The 19571-nt window shown below is 45.2% G+C and overlaps 1 protein-coding gene across 1 annotated transcript; it reads left to right on the top strand.

Annotated features, from left to right (window-relative positions):
• The first annotated feature begins 4776 nt into the window (after positions 1-4776).
• LOC116500211 (apovitellenin-1) lies at positions 4777-6101 on the top strand. The gene is made up of 3 exons (XM_032207494.1): positions 4777-4837; positions 5177-5336; positions 6002-6101. The coding sequence occupies exons 1-3, from the start codon at positions 4777-4779 to the stop codon at positions 6099-6101; spliced, it is 321 nt and encodes a 106-aa protein (XP_032063385.1).
• The last annotated feature ends 13470 nt before the right edge of the window (positions 6102-19571 follow it).

Below are 19571 nucleotides of genomic sequence, written 5' to 3'. Positions count from 1 at the left end.
TGTAGTTGCATGCTGGCTGCTTCCACAGGAAACTAGCTTGCCAAAGGTACTTCTGGATTCAAGACTCAACTGTTAGCAAGGAGCTTTAGGAGCATCTTGTGAATTATTGTGTAACCCAGAGGCACTAGAGATTGGCCAGTGTTAATCACTGTATCGCCCAGCTTATTTCCCAACCAGTGCCACATGGGACGCTTTCAATTATTTGTTCTTTTATGTCCCTGTTACTGGTGTCCCTGGAAGACTGACTTGGGCATGTTTTCATTTTGCCCACCTCCCTTTTTCTTTTCTTTCAACAATGATGGGAAACGTCATGCTAGAAGCAAGCACTCCTAGCTGGATATCTGATGCAGTTGCTGATCGACCGAAGGCTACAATGGAGAGCACCCATTTTCCTACAGTTCCTTGGCTGACACTGCTTATTTCTGATGCCTTTGTATGGAGATAGATCAGCAGGATCCACTAGCTTCTCGACCCAGCCTAAATGTCCAGGCTTCAGGGAATGCCCCTTTCTCCTTCAAGAGTAGAGCCTATTAGGACATCAGTTGTGATCCTGATACGGTAGCGTGGGGAAGAGTTTCCTTTCCTTAATGTTTAACTGTGTATAAGCCAACACATGTCCAGCAAGTTTTACTAAGAAAACCTAGATGATTGTGTGTAACAGCAGCAGTGGTTGAAGCGTGATGCACTAGTGTGAGCACGACAACTGCAGAGGTTGCATTTTTTTGATCTAAATACCGTGAAAGAGCCTTCCATCGCTACTTGTCACCGTGGGCCCCATGCTTGTGCTAGGGTGACTAACTGTAGATTGTGTGAATTCACACAATTCGTGCTGTGTGAAAGTCTGAAGAGTTTTATCTTCATCATGCTTGAGCTGCTCTTCAGTCACTTCATTCACAGTTACAAAAATGTTAAACAAAACTCTTCAGGGGAAATTATATCTCAGACTTAATTCTGTGACTTAAACTGCAGACAGAAGTCGATTAGGTTTTCCAGCAGGGAAGCAGAAATGGTACCAGGTTTGTGAAGATCTGGTCCAGAGAACACTAGTTCATAAAGCACCAGTCGGTGGGCTGTGAAACAATTAAAAAGGGAATCTATAAATGCATGCTTTGCAACTGACAGCAGGCAGAAAAGCTGGAAGGAAATAGGCTACATTTTAAATGCTCATTTCTCTTTTTAATTGGCTATAAATGAAAGTCTTTGCAACAGCACTGCTCAATGCTATGTATATTCCTTTTTTTTTTTTTTTTCCCAGTAAGATTACCAGATCTTTGACTTTTTTTTTAAAAGAGAGATTGAATTGAGTAGGTCAAATACTACACACTGAAAGAAGTAATGGTAGGAAATGGCCTAGCCTAGCCTCATTCTTTCTAGGCTGTAACTTACTGGTGTTTAATTTTTTTAGCCATTCCCAATGAGCTGATGTTCATGTGTCAGCCCATTTGTGGTGAAAGAAATTGGACGTGTTTCTTATTTGAGAGTTATTGTCGCTCTAGGCTTTTGTTTCTTCCTGTCACGCAGCTGAAGGAACGTACCTTACCATCAAGAATTAATTTCCTTTATCAAGAGTGCCTTGATAGCCACAGGAGTTATCCTAATTAAAATAATAATGTAATGAGTGAGTGACCATGCCCCATGGGGCAGATAAGAACACCCATGCTGCTTCTTTCAGCTGCTTTCTACCTCAGGCCAGAGATTCATCACAAAAGATTTTTTTTTTTTTTTTAAAGTAATAAATTATTTTTTCTTTGATTCAGAAAGGCCTTGCAATACCTGGCTTTCTTGCTTATTTGCAGAGCACCCTGCCATTCCAGGATGCCATTCCAGGAATGGGGGGCAAGGGCTGCTGCTTGTGCAATCATTGATCTGGGCTTGGCAATTGCCTGTTTGGCAGTAGAAAGTGCTGAAAGGCCCAGTTGCTATCTCTGGGGTTGTGTTCATGATAGCGCTAGGTAAAGTTAGGCTAACTTGGTGGGGAGGGTAAGTTGCCTCATGATAGCAAGCACAATGCGAAGCTCCACGGTTGTACATATCCCTACACAGGGCAGCTAAACCCCCTTGGTGTTACTACCTCGAGCAGCACATCAGTATAAAATACCCCTTTAGTATGGTCAGAGACTGCCATTTATTGACCCGACGTAGGAGAAAGATGATGTGATGTTAATTAACACCCATAGTAATAACTGCTCGTTGCTATTTCTGTTAAGTTTAATGCCTATAACGTGCCTCGTACTGGTGTTCTCAATGTTACTGCAGCTGTAAGAGCAGATGGTAAATGTGTAGATTCTTTTCAATGATTGCTGAATGTACCATTAAAATATAAGGGAACTTACAAACTGTTGCTCCTGTGTCTTCTTCCTAGACCCTAAATTGCTTTTGAGTATTTTCACCAGAAGTGGAACTGAAAATTCTCTGTTCTGACTTCTGGAAATAACCTCGTTAGACATTAGTAAGAATTTTCTGTTGCTATTTTTTGGACAAAAGTGCAATATGATTTGTTTCCATGAGTTTTTTTGTTTGTTTGTTTTTTGTCAATGTTTGTAATAGTTGTTTCAGGAGGGTTTTTCGTATTTTCAGGAGTTTTTTTTTTTTTTAATTTTTATTAAAAAAAATAATAATAATAAATCTTTTCACCAAGAAAGTAGGAAAATTGTCTGGGAACCCACTGGCAACCCTCTTGAATTGATGTGCCCTGAGTTGTATCGCTGCTGCAATCGCTGACTTGGCTGCCCTGGCTGTGGTAGGGGAACTCTTGCTTTCTGACTGGGCCCATTTCCCCAGGCAGCCTGGGGAGGAATTATATTTCCCCAGTCCATGTTTTGACAGCTGGCTCAGGTGCATGCCCATCTTGTCAGCCTGTGCAAAAAGGTTTGGATATGGGGACAGAAGAACTGCGAGAGTGCTGCATGGATGTGCGCGCTCACCTGCGTGCCTCAGTTGGTTAATGGATGTGTTGGAAACAAAGGGTGAAATATGGATGAGTGTAATAGCCACAAATAATTTGCATCTGTCAGTGCAGTGAGGTTATGGCATGGGCCTCCCCACAGGAGCACTGGAAGCAAAATTCAGCCCAGCTCCAGCTACTGTTAATGTGGAATTTGGTCAGCTTATGAAAGGGGCCTCCATGACATGGTTGCCTGAAAAGTAGGGGACTCAGTGACCCAGGAGCTGCCTTCCACGTCTCCTAGGCTCGGGTCAGACTGACCCTCCGTTACCAAATCCCAACAACAGCAAAAGAGCAAATGGGGAAACAAAGCAGGACCTTTGACCCCTTGCTATCTCTATATTAGCTCTGCATAAATGCCGGTGTCTCAGATGAGCATCTACCTCAGCTTCGGCCTGAGAGAGAGAACGCAGGACAGGTAAGAGCTGCACTGCCTGTTCTGGGTGGCATGGACTTTGTGACTGGTGTACGTAGGATGGACAGAAGCGAGTGGAGGGGGAAGAGGGTGGGAGTGCTTGAGCAACCTGGACTGAAGTTGAGTGATGGATGCTTCATAGGAGGGCCGAGCCCATGGTAGAGATTACAGAGTTTCAGTGTTGGAAAATGTCTAACTTTTTTCACAGCTGCTCTCAACACAGGGTCTACAGGCTTTAAAGCAGGTGAGATCCCCTCTTTACGCTCCTGGGAAGAAGATTTATAACTTTTATCTACAGAGGGAGAATTTGTCTCTAGGATTAACAATCAAGGGAGGGTGGTAACTGAGGAACTGCTGCCAGTTGGCAAATGTCTGGTGAAGATGGAGATGTAACTTTCTGAGGTAATCTGTGCTTAGAAGGAGAACAAAATGGGAACAAACTGTCTTACTGTGGAATAAGAGGGAGCGCTGACTAGTGCCGCTATCTGGAACAGGATTTAGCAAAGTATTCATAAGGAATAGGCTTGCAGCCTTCTTCTTGCCATTGCAGATCTTAGTACTGCAATGTTTACTTCATGTTGTTCTGACATGTCATGCTGTAAGTCAGGCTGTAATCAATTTTAACTTCTAAAAACCTTTCTAAGAACACTGTGTTTGAAAATCTTGTTTAGATGCAATGTCATCCTTTCAATGTACTAAGTAGCAACTTTTCAAGAGTTCCTCTGCCTTTTTTAATAGACAAAAGGATATCGGATGAGGCTAAAGTTTGTACTTATTCCCTTCTAAAAATGTGTTCTGCTTGGGTTGCCAGCTGATTCACTAATCACAGCGTGGAAAAGAGAAGAACCTGGTTGAGTCTTTTCTAGGTCAGGACAAAATACTCAGATCACTGGGTCATTCAGATCATTTTATATGAAGCACTGACTAGCGCAAGATTCCTTAGAGCCATTTGCAAAAGATCAAACCAAAATTCCCTTAATAGACTTCTTGCAGTTGTACCTACGTGTAGAAGTCTATTCTGACCACTGCCAGTTTTAGTTGTTTGCTCAAATACCGAAACAAGGAATTTTAGTTCTCTTATTTAAAAAAAAATAAAAATCAATTATATATATTTTTATAATAAAAAAGTGATTGTAACTGCCACAGATTCCTTGGAACTCTGAAAGCTATCATTCGTTGTGGATGTTTGCTGTTATACAAATAAAAGAATACTTTTCTTTGTGCAATCTTTTCTTCACTCCTTCAAAAGAAATGCACCAAATGATCTTTCCTGCTTCCTTTTTCATTTATTTGTTAGGTTTGTTGCACGAATGTGGTGTTTAACAGACGTGTTTTATTTCTCTGAAAACAAACAAAGCATTGTGTTGTGATTCCAGCAGGTCTCCAGGTGTGCGGGGCTGAACTGGGACCGCAAACCATGGTGCAATACAGGGCATTGGTGATAGCTCTGATCCTGCTCCTTAGCACCACCGTTCCCGGTACGTCTGAAAAGCTTTTGTGACGGGTTTTAACTTGCCTTAGAGAAGTCTGTTCCATCCATAAGGTAAAACCATGAATTTACAGTGCTAGCTAGAGTGAAACCAGACAGTAGGAGCTTGGTGTACAAACCATCCATACCTGGTGCAAATATTCTAGCATGTAAAGCCTATGACTCAAGTACCCCCAAATTAGCAATGAGGTGCTGCTGGATGCTGCTAGAGCAAATCAAATTCTGGGGGAGTGTGAACCTGAGAGTTTCATGTCTCTTCCCATTGCGTGTGGGGGAAGATATCAGAGGGACTGGAGAAACCTCATGTTTTTTGCCTCCTCCTTCGCAGAAGTGCACTCAAAGTCCATCTTTGAGAGAGACCGTCGTGACTGGTTGGTCATCCCCGATGCAATTGCAGCTTACATCTACGAAACTGTGAACAAGATGTCCCCTAGAGTTGGTCAGTTCTTGGCGGATGCTGCCCAGACTCCAGTAGTTGTTGGGACCAGGTATGGAGAATCTGCGCTAGCATTGCAATAGCCGTGGGTGGAAAGGGAGAGGGAGGAGGGGGAGAAAGAACAGATTAATGCACTATCTGTAGAAGGAGACCCAAGGGGCAATGAATCAACCAAAGCCTGATGTGACTATAATGAAAAGCGATGTTGATATGGTTTTGTATCACAGTGCAACCTCTTCCCAGGGATGCACATTGAATACAATACTCATGGGGATAGCAAATACTTATCTTTAGACATGAGTAGTGAGAGAGAGGCCACTGGCTAGTGGGGCATCAGCCCCCCTGGAAGGAGCTGGGTAGGTGGAATGGTGCTGTCTGGGAAGGGCTGAGTACTGAAGGTGCCAGCAAACACTGGTGGTACTCAGTTCACAGAGTTGGCTCTAACTGTAAATATATATTCCTCAAAGAAGGGGAAAGAATTTCCTCCTGAAAGGAAAAGCAAGGTGACCCAGGAGATACAGTTTCATCTAAGTCACAGAAAATACAGACTGCCTATTCCTATCTTCTGAGGAAAGCCCCTCTAGGAGTGCTGAGGAGCATTGCACTCTCAATGAAAAAGGCAGTGTGAAAGAAGGGTAGTTTGATAACTACTGCAGATGCAGACTGCCCTCACTCACATACGTGTATATCTTACCACATATGCCGTTGTCTCTGCAGGACCTTCCTCATCAGAGAAACAACCAAACTCAGTTTACTGGCCGAACAGCTGATGGAAAAAATAAAGAACCTGTGGTATACAAAAGTGCTAGGCTACTAGTCAGAAGAAGACAAGTCAGTGTTTCCTGATGTAAGTTGGTAGCATCCTGCAGTGTCCTCTTCCCCCTGCCCCTTCTACGGACCCAGATCAGTCAATAACACAGAATCGATGCTCCTGTTAATGCCACTAGAGGGAACCCAGCGTCAAAGACCCAAGGATGGAAGAAACCTGCTGAAGTCTCCCCCGAAAAAAAAAAGTAGTAATAAAAATAAAGCTGCTGGGCATGGGGAAGGCAATGAGATTGCAGAGCTCTTCTGTAGCCAAATCTTGAAAATTAATTCCTCCTGAATGACTTGGCTATTGACCCTCTAATAAAAAAATTCTTGTTGTTACACTTCCTTAGGTTTCCTACTTGTATTGATTGTTATTAAATCACATCCATCCACCTTGGCACCGCATTGTGCTGAGAACATAGCTGCGATTCGCAATAAGTCGTTGCAGGCTGTAGTAACAAACCCTGACAGTACAGGCACATTTAACTAAGCTCAGGCTCCTCTTGGTGGGTGGGGGAACAGGACAGGATGGGATGACTACCTGAACATCTTTTCAGGTAGCCACAGCATGGCAATCATAACCTCACATCAAGACAGACAATGGAGTGCTGAGTCCTACTGATTGGGCTCCTTGGTTAGGTAAGAAGCAAGCAGGTGCACCTGCATCAAGTGTCTGAAGATTTCAAATCACTTGGGAAAACAAGTGCCAGTAAACCAAACTGTGCCTCAGTTTGAGTAGGACTCTGAAAGCACGATTCATCATCCAAGCAGGGAGGGAGCCTTTCCAAAGGAGAAAGGAGGGGAAAATCCCTCAGTAGGTTCAGGATGGAGGGTGATCAGTTTATGAGATGGGCGCCTATGCCCAGAGCTGTTTTTGAAGACCTAGAAGGTCCTTGCCAGCCCTGTGTAACTGTGCCTTGTCTCAGATACCCATGTTCAGTAAAGAAATCCACCTACCTAGGTGGATTTTAGGAGAAACAAGTAGGCGATGTCTGAAATCACAGTGGGAGACCGCAGCAGAAGCTAAAACAAGACACTGCTAGTCACGAGATCTAGCAGTCACAGGCACGTGTGCAGGGCTACTGCTCAGAAGGGAGAGCTTTTCTATGGCTGACAAAAGGAGATTTGCCTAAAAACTGCAAAGCAGCACTGCTGTCCTTTAGGGCACATCTCTGTTTGGTTTCCACTCGCTGGGGTCAGAGTTACAGGAGTGTCACTGCCCATACTGCGGTCCCTGCTGGCTCTTGGCTTGTCCTCCCTCTTGGAGAAGCCCAGCACTTGCTGCTCCCTGACACTATTTCTAGGTTATCTGGTAATCAGCAATAAGTAAAGGAAGCAGGAAAAGCGGGAAAGCCCGAGGAGGAACTGCGAGACATTAGTGTTCAGCTGTCATGGACATATGGAAGAGAGCAAGGGGTGAAGTAAGGGGTGACAGAGAGGAGGAAGAAGCAATAGACACTGAAGGAAGACAGAACAGCAGTCTCAAGACTATCCCTTCCCCGGTTGAGTCTGACTGTAGAAATGAATTCATATAGCTGACAAAAGGCTAAATAACAGACAACAGGTGTATTTCATCCTGTATCTCTGCTCCAACCTCCCACTAGCACCGGTGGAAGAGCTGCCCTGTCTCTACAAGCACAGTTCTAGCCTTGCATTTTACCCCGCAGTCCACAATTTACAACAGCATTTGACCTTGTCAAGAGACCAGGCTTTGCCATTGTCAAGCTTCAGTACTTGTATTGTTTGGGCAGCCTTATGATGGGGGAAAGAAAGTCCTAATCAAGCAGGAAGGCTTTTTTTGGCATGAAGCACTGGATACTGAAAATGTACCTATCCACTTTCTTTCTTATGGGTCAGAAAGACTTATTGGCAGCAGTGCCTGATTCTCCAAAGTCTCCTGTTGTCCCACTCTTCCTCTTCTAAGGTCTCCCGTACAAAAGGAGTTTGCTTCAGCACAAACCCAAACGTGCTCTATCTGTTGTCCTGTTGGAGCTATTTGGCAGGCTGCAAATAATACAGCACAGTGATCTTTTGGGCAAATGGGACTCCTGTGTTTTGGGGGTTGTTTGTTTCTTAATTATTAGTTGGATCAGCTATTGATGTAAATTTGCACTTAACCAGTTGTCTTGAATAACAAATCTCTTTTCACATTTTCTGTGTCTCAGCAGGTACGTGGCACCATGCACAGTTGGAGTGAAATCTGTCCCTATGCAGAGCAGCAAGCTCTTTCACCTTTAGCTACTTCACCACTTTTGCAGACCTATTTTGCAGATTTCTTTATTGCTGCCAGTTTTGCTTAGACAAGTTCCGCTTCCCTGGTCACGCATGAATGTGCCACATGCATATATAAATTACAGTAATGCACCAATACTGAGAAAAAGGCTTAGAAAATTGCAGTTTGTGCTGATAAGCATATTGACCACATGAAAAAAAAAAAAAGAAACTTCAGTCCTTTCTGCTACAGAAATAATTTCCTACCTGCTTGTTTTGCATGTCTGTTCAGCCTCTCTCTTTCTTCCCAAATGTAACCCTTGCAGGCAAAGCTCTGTAGCTTAAATCTGCTCCTGCATTCCCCAGCCTGCAACTTCTCAGGACATGGCTTGTTCTTGCTGCTTGGGCACTCCAGGTGTATTTCCTTCTTAAAAGAATGAAAGTCATGAGTCTTATGAAAGAGCCTGAATGTAGAGTTGTGAGTAATGGGAAGTGGTGCTTCAGACTTCTCTTTGTATGTGCTGCTAAAAAAACAAATGGTAAGGAAAAGTTTGGAAAGTAGAGGGGAATTCACCTTGTGTTTTGAGCTGGTTGTATTGCTTTGTCAATGCAACCCGATGTCACTCTACTGAATTGTGGCATAGCTGAAGCAGAGCAGCACTCGCTGTGAATTCCATGCTAAAACTGAATGAAGTTTTTATATTTTGTTAAACACACATGTAACCTGTTCATTCCTCTGCAGTGTAACCTCCAGAAAATCTTAGCCAGCCACATTTGATATCTGATCAGTTTTCGTATACGGGCAAAACTGAATCAGCATGGAGATCTCTGATTCTCCTGAATCTCACAATCACTGAGTTATCTGAGCACTTGTGTCCTTTAAAAGAAGTAAACAGAAAACTTCTCGGGTGGCTAATCTGCTGCATAATCTACAAAGTAGGACAATCTATGAAATAAAAAACCTGCCACTGCCACTTGTGACCCTTTTAATCAATCTTTTATCTTTTTTTAAGGATTTTTTAATCTTTTGGCAAGTTCTTTAAAAGCGGAAACTAGAAGCTGAGATCTGGCACAGCATTCAGGCTGGGACTAGGTAGAAAAAAAAAAATAAAAATAAAAGCATTTTATCCCAACAGGGATCCTGGGGCTAACTGATGGGACTGGTAGTGAAGGGGTCTTACATTTTACTCTCAAATTATTTCACATCTGCTCAGTGGGAATAAACAGCTTGATCTTAATCTGCCTGTAATTTCTTTGTAAAATAGAGGTGGAAAACGCTTCCCAGGCGATGCCCCTGAAAGTTCACTGAGTGCCCCGACATTCTTGGAGAGACTTTGTGAGGAAAGTGTTTGCTTGGGTTGATATTCACGCTACAGAAACTTTCTTTGTGAGTAATCATCATTCACTTACCAGCTTTGGGAAGGCTTGTGGTATAACTGGTTCAACTGAATCCATTGAGACGAAACCTTCAGAGCTGTCCGTTTGCTGTCGTTTCTGAGAGGGATGAATAACACCTCGGGTGTTCCTGATCTCTGCAAAAAACAACACCCTTTCTTGGTAAATACCTACCCTGCTGAGTGCTTTATGCTGTTTTCTGTTGCTCAGCCTGCTGATGGCACGGAACTTTTTGCTTTTTTACGTATCCCAGCTCCCTTTACCTGCAGGACATGGCAAAATCACACCTTGCTGCTGACAGAGCACTGCTGCGCGGGGGGAGGGCTGACAACCAGCGGCACCCCTTGGGAAGCAGCAAGCCGAAACATCAAATTTACCCCCTCCGACGCCCCTTTTTGCCACCTTTCTCCCCTCAGGGCTCGGTGGGCACGGTGTGTGTGTGTATATGGAGGGGGGGGGGAGCCGCCAAGCCCTTGCGTGCCAGGCGCCGGCCGGAGATCACTCAGCGCCGCTCTCTCTTTCAGCCGCAACCCGCTCTCCCCCGCCGCCGCGGCCGGCCCTGACTCAAAGCAGCACCGCTGCCGAGCTCCCTTCGCACGCGAGGCCGCCTCCCCCGGCCCCAAACCCGGCCCCAAACCCGGTCCCGGTCCCGGGGTCGGTCCCGGATCCGCCACACTCGGGTCCCGATGCGGCGGAGCGGCCGCGGCGCTCAGGTAGGGCTGGGGCGAGCAGCGCTCTGCGCCATGCCGGCTTCGAGGGGGGAGCGGGCATGGGGAGAGTGGGGTCAGAGCACGAGGAGGAGGAGGAAGGAGCGGTTCTGCCCCAATCTCCCTCCTGCTTTATGGCCAGGCTGGGTGGGGAGGACCCCCTGGGGTTGTTTCCACGCCGAAGTTGGGTTTTTGGGGTTGCGCTGCGAGGCGGGGGCTGCTTTCGGTTGGGTGTGACGGCGCTGTGGGGTGAGCGGGGAGCCCGGCCAGCCCCATAGTGCAGCATCCCGCTGTGTCTGCTTTGGGTTTTGGGGGGGACGCGGGGCGAGGCGATTCTGCAAAGAAAAATGCTTCGAGAAGCATTTCCGTTTTCGCTATTCCGGACCTAAACAAGCACAGCGTAAGGGGCTGCAGGTGTGAGCTAACCGCCCTAGAGCTGTAGGATATCGAGGTGGCAGGGACCCACAAGGATGCCCTGAGAGTAGCCGAGATAAAACTGGCTTCATTAACGTGCCATGAACACTGTGGTGTCTGAGCACAGGCCATCGCATCAGGTACCTCATCATGCCTCGTGGGAGGCCGTGTCTCTGAAAAAGACTTTGCAGAGATGGTTCCCTATAGCCCCAAGTGGCACTGATTGTGCCAGCAGAATAAATACACACAGGTGTAGCTGAGGTGTGTGTCAGCGAAGAGCACAGCTCTGCCATTTCCACAGCCACTTGCACCAGGTCTGCAGCAGCACCCCCAGCAAACCTGCTTCAGACACTGCGTTGGAGGCTGCTCGGGTCAGGGCCTGCAGGGGACTGTAAAGAGAAAACATGCAACTCATCCTTTGCGAACGGCTTTATTTTAGTCCTGGCTTTTATTTTTATGGTTTATATTTTTGTCCTGGCTGCTCCGTTCCCTCCAGAGGTTCCTGTGTCCCTGGCCTATACCAGGGACATCGTGCCAGGGTCCACAAAATGGCGCACGTGGTGCCGCGAAGGCGGCGGCGGCATCTGCAGGACCTGGCTGCTTTCTGTTGTGGTCAGTAAAACGCTGGGCTCTTCTTTTGCGAATAAAACAAAAAAAAAAAGAAAAAATAGAAAGGCCTGGTCTTGTTAATAGTTAGAGGTTGCACTGGTATTCTTAGTTTCATGCTGTCTTTTTTGCGAGGAGGAGGGGAGGTGACGCTGCCATTGTTGCTGTGAGCTAATTCAACATTTTTAGGTTTCCCCTGCTTCTAGCTTCTGAACTGCTCTGCTCAGTGCAAAAGTGTGAAGGCTCTTGTGTTTCTCCTGTTTGGGTGTCAAAAACTGCTGGAGTTATGTGCAGGTGCTGCTGTTTTAGCTATTTAAGCAACTCATTGAGTCGTTTAGCAGGTAAAAGCTTGCAGTGGTTTTAGATTTAAAAGGAGCTTGTAGATTTCTAACAAAGTTGACTTGAAATTAGTTACATTTCATATGTAACAACTCTGGTAGATACCACTTGTGGGAGAGAATGCGAGTTTTATTTTTAGTTAACCATTCTCCCAAATAACAGTTTGATACCTCAGAAAAACAAAGATCATTTGTGTAAAACCAATGCTCACACGACATTTTATACTCTAATATTTATTGAGAATCAGTTCTTCATCCAAAATAGTGCTGAAATGATTCCAAATGATTTCTTTAAAAAATGTGTCACATGAAAGTACATTTTCTTGCCTTGACCCTAGTGATGGGGCTGATCTGCATCTGCTCAGAAGAGGCTAGCGCTGCAAATAGGGCAGAAAATACCAACTTTCAGCTTCCGTGTCTGTAAAAGCAACCTTTGCCCATGTAAACTCTGTCCTCATCCTCCTCAGCGACTTCTTACGAGCAGTTCGGTTTAAATTTTTTCCACTTGAATGGTGAGCTCCTTTTGCTTCATTACACGTTATTGCCGAGGGTGCACTGGGTGACAGACGGAGGGAGGAAAAAAAAACCGTCTGCATCGCGTCGCCTCAGCGGGTGTCTGTAGCTTTTGCCAGCCCACATGCAGTGCTGGAAATAGGCTGGAGGCAATTGCCTTCACTCAACCTGGAGAAAAATGCTTGTGGTGAAAGGCAAGATAGAAGAGTACCAGGCAGTGCTGCAAGTTTTTTGGGTGGCTCACTGGCTGCCAGCCCCCATGGAGGGTTGGTAGGCAGTACAGGCACTGCTAACTCATGTCATGGCCAGACATGGCATCAAAATCCTGTGCGTGAAGGGTTTGGGTTGGAAGGGACCTTAAAGAGTATCTAATTCCAACCCCCCTGCCATGGGCAGGGACACCTCCCACCAGCCCAGGCTGCCCAAAGCCCCATCCAGCCTGGCCTTGAGCACCTCCAGGGATGGGGCACCCACAGCTTCTCTGAGCAACCTGTGCCAGGGCCTCACCGCCGTCAAAGGAAAGAATTTCTTCCTACAGTCTAATCTAACCCTGCCCTTCTTTATTTTAAAACTACCCTTTTTTGGTTTAGAAGTACTTCCCTGCTCCGCAAGCACTTGCTGCCACAGGGTGCGGATGTTTGTGGTGTCACTGCCATGACCCAGCAAGTGACAGCTGGCTGGCACAACCCAGCGAGCTGGCGCTTTGCTGGGGCTGGTGGCTGGGTACGGCCTCACAGCCCATCAGCTTTCTTTTTAATCGGAGGTTTCTTTTCATTCCTGTTTGCAAAGAAAGCACGTGTGGTTTGAGGATAAACCAGCAAGTTCAAGAGCGAGGAAAAGGACTTTCTAAACAGATCTGTGTGGGATTTCATGATTTTCAACGCATTGATTGAATTCTGAGAAGTGAATTGCTACCAGTATGATTTTTTTTTGTCAGATACGTGTCAAGAACAGCCGACATGTATTTGCTGGTGATCTAGACAATTGCCTGAGGTCTCCTCCAGCTGTGCTGCACTGGTAATGACACTGGCATTAAAACATGAGTCAGAAAACACGGTGACTTTCTTAAAATAAAAGGAAGGCTGCCTTTGTCCTGCCTGCCAACAGGAGCCGTTCTCCACGGCTGTAACCAGCAGCCGTCGACAGCTCTTGGCAGGCACCAACACTACGGCTTCTTACCGTGGCACCACGTGTGTCTCGCACACCAAATAAACCCTACCCACCGTGGGGCAGGAGGCCCTGCTTTATTTTCTGGCCTTGTAAAAACACAGACACTGCCATGCAAAGGCTGGGTTCAGCACGAGATAAATCGACAGCTGCTTGCTGTTGCTGTTCTAGTTTAATTATAAGACTGAAAACGTATACTTTGGTCGTCGTTCAGTCTGTGCAGTGTTTTGGAAATCCTGTTTTTATTGTAATCTTCCTTTTTCACTTCCTCTGGACCTTTTATTGATTTAGGGCAGATGCTATCCTATCAGGTCTTATGACAAATACAGATTTTATTTATTTATTTACTGAGATGCTTAGCTTCTCTTTCCAGCTCTGGCTTTCACGTCTGGCTGAAGTAAGCATTGTCCAGGGACGTGGCCCAGGGAAGGCATCCGGAGAAGGGAGACCGAGCCTTCAAACACATGAAGCAAACTCATGGACCACTGGTGTTTGGCTGGGTATGAACTGGCTTATGTGGACTGTGGGTGAGGACATGGGTTTAGGACACCTGAGCTGCTTTCAGCTGGCTGGTTCGCAGGATTGGTGTGCTTGAAGAAATGCCAGCATGCACTTTAGTGTCAACTTGCAGCCCAAGCAGATAGTCGCAGTCCCCCGGGGCTTGTTCATCCATCACTGAGATTCCCATCACCATCATCTGCTGAATGGCAATTTGGGGAAGTTGTGGCCGATGCCATCAGGGAACTGAGCCCAGCAGCACAGCCCCGAGCATCTATTCAGATGCCTCTTGTCTTTGTGGGGGGCTGTGTAATTATAGGAGTTCCATGGGACCTCAGGCTGTTTGGAGATGAATCACTAGCATGAACTCTGAAAGAGGGCACGCTGATCCCTCTGAGTTCACTGCTGGCTGCGCAGTCTGTGGGTTAGGCTTTCGGTCTTATCATGCAGCCAAACCCCAACTCTCTTGAAGTTAGCCCGATAAAACTCCGGATGATTCCAGTGAAAACAGGAGTTTCCCCACCGACTTTAAGTGGCATTTATTTGTGTGACAGTGGGGTTAGGGATTTAGAAGCATCACAAGTCCAGTTGCCAAAGTCCTTGAAAAATAAGAATAGTGGGAGGGTTGCATCACCTTTCAGCAAGGATTTTGGATGTTTCTAATAGCCTCGGGATGGTTGCAGTCTCTGCAGGAGCTGTGCAGGTGGGAGCATGCTACACTGCTATTGCTTTATCCTCTCAAAACTTTAGCCCTAGACGCTGTGGGGTTATCAGGGTTATTTCAGGATTATCCTTCGCTTCCTCCAGCTAGATCTTTTCCCTTTTTGCACAGCAACCTTGCTCTAAAATGTCTTCTCTTCTCAGGTGCCAGCCTAGTTTCTCATGGGCACCTTGTTTTAGCACACCTCCTGTCTGCTGCATGCCCTGCTCTGCTCCTGCAAAGAAGCAGGTGCTCTCCAGGTCTCTCCGTGCCCTTAATTCTCTTGATTTTTCTCTCAGCTGACTTCTCTGTACCAGCAAGGTGTGCACATGTTTTTTTTTAATTACCTGACTATTCCTAAGTGCCCTGAGGTGCTACGTTCTTTGATGGGAAATCAAAATAGCCGGGTGCCATTCACCTCACCTCCAGCTGAGCTGCTGGGAAGCCTTGGGCATGCAATTGCACTTCTCAGTAAAGTCACCTGCCTTCTCTTTGCCTCCTAACACCCCTCCATCTGTACCGTCCTAGCCGGCTATGAGGAGGGCAGAGGTTTACGTGCATGTATTTCTTGAGAGCTGTCGAGCTCCCACCCTTACCTGCAACATTTCCTTCGGTGGCATGATTGCACGCGTGGCGGGCAACTCCCACAGGTTCAAAGCTGTGCAAAAAAAAAAAAGCGTGCATCTCTTCTTTTCTTTTTTTTTTTATGGTTTTTATGTTTTGCTGCATGTGAAGCGTGGGTAGGTATTTCTGTGGTTCCCAGAGGAGGGAGGGTGAGGAGGGGGTGACGGGGGAAATGGGTGGTAAGGACCGGGGCTGTGTGGTCATGCAGGTGTTTCGGCAGCGCGCGGGGGGAAGTCGAGCGAGTGGTCAAGTCAGGTGCGTGCGACTGTATATGGCAAATATATCGATTTATACGTGGTGTTCTTCAGTGCAAAAACTCTTCTTTGCATTTTAGGTCTGTCCTTCTGGTGATTTTGCCCGTCGGTTTTGAAGCTAGACTGAAAATCTGGATGGCTTTTAAAACCGCCGTCCAAGTTTCGTGCTCAGAGCAGAGTGTCACGCAGTTTCATGCTCGCTCTGGTTTTCTTTGCCTCAAACTCAGGGTAAAACAAAGGGCATCCTTCAGGTGGCAGCTGTCATTTTGTATTAATAGTAGCTAGTTTTATCTACAAACAGAAAAAGACCATCAAATTTTGGGACAAAGGTGGGTTGCTTACGGACTTGACTAGTGACTGTTGGACGCATCCAGTTATTCTGTGTGATTATCTAATTGATTTATTTATGAAGAACCAGCTGTTTAGAAACCGAGTACTCAGCCCTTTCTGGAAATCAGTGCTTTGCAAAGGGTCTGAAGCTAGACATCCACAAACGAAAGCCTCAGAAGTCACCAGTCACTTCGTGGGAAGCGTTTTCTTTCAGCACAGATTCCGGCCTTGCCTCCCCCGTGCCCTACCCCAGCAGCAAAATGTAGTCCAAATTTCCAGAGAACCACTGGTCTCTTCTCTTCTGTTGCAGGGATGCCTGTGGTAAAACCCCAAGTGCTTTAGAAAATGTGAAAAGTAAACAGTAGAGGAAGTAAGTTCACTGACTGGACTTAGTGGGAGCTTCTGACTAAGAATACGAATCTCTTACTAAGAAAGAAACTGTTTTGAAGTTTGAAAAGATGTATTTTGGTTACAATGCATTATTTAGATGATTGATACTGATAATGTTGCGTGCTCTCAAACACAACACGTGACCCCTATTTCTAAAGCTGCATTTATCTGTTACAGAAACACAGGAGCGGTGAGTTGGGAAAATAAGACCTGCAATTCAATTCGTATTTAAAAATAAGTAACAGCCCTACCAGCATGGCCTTTGTAGGGCTTTCCTTCTGAGTGATGAATCCTCTTCACTTTCTCATCCCCCATATTTCACGTTCTTGTACTTTATTATGAACTCCTGTCTTACATGCCTAGGTGTTTGGGGCCAGATTCTCTCTGGACTTTACTGAGCATCGTGTGGGAACTCAGTTCCCACACGTGGGCTCTCCAGAACCTCCTGTCACGTGCAGTGGGACTTCAGCAGGGCGCTGAAGACCCACATCTGGAAACTGAGCAGGTGCTTGGGTTGTTACTGAAACCTCGAGTGCACTAACTGCAGGTTTTGTGGTACGGTATTAAAATGTTACGTGAGGTAATGTGGGCTGCTTCTGGCTTTCTAGGGCTACCTGTGTGTGTGACATTAGGTAGCATAGTAATTACTTTCGAGTCCATTTTAATGCATTGTCAGTGCGTATTTCCACTGGGCAGGAATTTAGGGAGCTCTTCCCTTGTTCCTGTTCATCATCCAATCTCAGTTTCTTTGACTGCATGCAAAATGCTGGCATATTTGGTAACCAGTCTGTGTGGATCTGTTTCCCATTGTAGGAGCGTCTTCAAGCCATTTGCTTTAACTTCTTCCTGTTCTTCCTTTGCCAGGCTTTTACCTCAAATAATGTTCCTTAACTGGGAGCCTTTTAAACATGAGAAGAACCAAAATTGTTTTTCAGTTAGAAATTTTGGAGCACGCAATGATTTGTGTTCACTGCTTGCAGATCCGCTCACGAGTCTCTGCTGACTCATGAATATAAGTGATTATACAGGAACAGCAAATTGATATTCCAGCAGTATATAACTGCTAAAAGTGCACGTAAGTGTCCCCACTCGTGAGCTGGCATCCACTTATAATATATGCTTTACTAGCACCTGTAAAAGAAACCTTATTTTCTCCTATTTCTTTTATTTCTCTATTTTCTCTTACTGTTCATGTGCAGCAATCAACAGATTTTACTGGATGTAGCATGGCAGCATCTTTGTGCAGCTGTCCACACTGGTGCATCTGGTGCTGAGATGAAGGCTGCGTAAATTCCTTGCTCAGTTAAGTAAGCATCGATTCTGGGTACAATTTTCCTTTGTGTTGAGATGAAACACTTTATTTCTGGAAAATGTTGATTTGTTGAAGCCAAAACGGAGACCAAGAGATGCATCTGACCCGGTCTGACTTACGTCAAGAAGCAGAGGCACTTGACCTTCAATTGTGTACACCTCAGGAAAGAGCACTAACCTCTAGATTGTTTTTTTTATTATTATTATTTGTAGTTGTTTTCATGAAAACCTCAGAGGTCTCGATTTCATTCCAAGGCAGTACAAAAATATCTCTGAAATCATGAAAAGCTCTGTGGGATGGGCAGATGCACGTTCCCACCCAGAGCTGCGGACAGCTTTCTAGTTAGTAATACCGTGCTACATTTCCATGACAATGAAAGGAGACGTTAGATTGAAAACAAACAAACAAACAAACCCCACGTTTCATAGCTGGAATCATCTCCAATTTATTAAAAAGAAGTCCATATTGCTTACCAAGATCCATGGTAGGTGTCATGTCAGAATCGCAACTCTTCCATGTCACACAGCAAAGCACTCTGGAGTCAACAAGCTCTTTTAAAAAGGATAAAATAGGCAGGCTGTTACCTTACTCAAAACTACCAGGTTAATTACTTGAAATCACGATAATTTTGGTACCATCCTAAGCAGTATTAGTGCTATCAAACAAATAATGAATATTAACATGAAGTTGTCAAAATTCCAGAAGCTTGTTCAAATTACTTCTGTTGTCTTACGCTTGTAAGAACTAACTGAAAGTAACATTTACGTTCTAAAACAGATCTGCAGTTCACAAAAATAAAATGAGCATCTTCGTAGGGTATGATCTTTTGGATGAAAGCCTAAAATAATCCTGAGAGTTTTGCTTTGATTGATTAGTTGCCTCCTTTGTAGGTTTTTTTGACTCATTTGAAACATTTGCTGTGGCATTGCATGTGATTCTCTTCAAGCCTTGAAATATTTAGCAAATTTTTTGCTTTATTATTATTATTAATTTTTTTTTCCAGGGGCTAGTGTGAAAGGTTAGGTAGTGGAAGGAGATCCTGGTAGATTTTCTAGGTCAGTGGTCCAACTTGGTCTGGTATTTTGAAGCAAAACCAAATGAAAGCAGCAGCACTAACTTAAAATAACTGAAATTCCTGTAGATTTATTCTATTCCAAAGAGATTGTTCCGCTTTGGATGGGATTGAGGCTGAGGGAAATAATAAGTGAGTCTGACTCACTAAGAAAATGCTCTTTAAAACAAGATGTGATATTTTTTCAGTAATATAGATCTCAGGTTATTTGGAATGTAAATCAGAGATTTCGTTTCTTTTTCAACTAAAAAATAAGCCACTTGTTAGATACTAATAAAAGTATACAGAGGGTAAAGGGTTGGCGAGAGGAGACAATTGAGACGGTCGTTTTTGAAGGTCACTGCAAACAAGACTGAAATTTGAACTGCAGTGCTCTGATTTCCAGACACAGGAAGGTCTGAAAACGCAGTCGTCGTTCTGCGTGCCATCTGTAAGCCTGAAGCAGGCGGGTGGCAGTTAGGTGTGGGGAGTAAAGTTTCTCACGTGGAGGAAGAAAAACAAAACCTTTTAGAAGAGGTAGTGGGGGAGAAAAAAAAATAAAAATGCATGCAGTGAAGGGAGGGGAGCGTGAAAAGCTGGTGTGTCTCAGGTACTCCCTTGCAACCCAGGCACACATCCCAGCATCTCTTTGATGATCCCCTCATCTCATCTCAGCCACCTGTGGATGGCTAGAAGATGCTTTTGCCTGCACTTACCCTAGCAGGGCTGGGGTCTATGCCTTGGTTGATGGGCTTGTGCTGCCATGGGGTGAGGTTTGCTTTCGTGTCTCTGCCTTCATTAAGCAGCTCTGCTGCAAGTCTCGAGAAAAAATGCAAATACCAGAATTTATTCATAACACTCACAATACTTATCCCTACTACGGATGTTTAGAGAATACAGAGGAAAGGCAAGGCAAGGGAAAAGCTGTAATGAATGCAGTTGTGCTGCAGTTGCATCAGAGACGTAC

The sequence above is a fragment of the Aythya fuligula genome, chromosome 1 (genome assembly GCF_009819795.1).
Source record: "Aythya fuligula isolate bAytFul2 chromosome 1, bAytFul2.pri, whole genome shotgun sequence".
Lineage (NCBI taxonomy): Eukaryota > Metazoa > Chordata > Aves > Anseriformes > Anatidae > Aythya > Aythya fuligula.
The sequence above is the reverse complement of the archived record's forward strand: the minus strand, read 5'-3'. Positions and strand labels throughout refer to the sequence as shown.

Excerpts from the sequence above, each read along its gene's own strand:
- LOC116500211 (XM_032207494.1), top strand. The coding sequence starts at position 4,777 with ATGGTGCAATACAGGGCATTGGTGATAGCTCTGATCCTGCTCCTTAGC. Across the intron at positions 4,838-5,176 it reads CCTTAGCACCACCGTTCCCG|AAGTGCACTCAAAGTCCATC; the intron begins GTACGTCTGAAA and ends CCTCCTTCGCAG. Across the intron at positions 5,337-6,001 it reads CCAGTAGTTGTTGGGACCAG|GACCTTCCTCATCAGAGAAA; the intron begins GTATGGAGAATC and ends TTGTCTCTGCAG.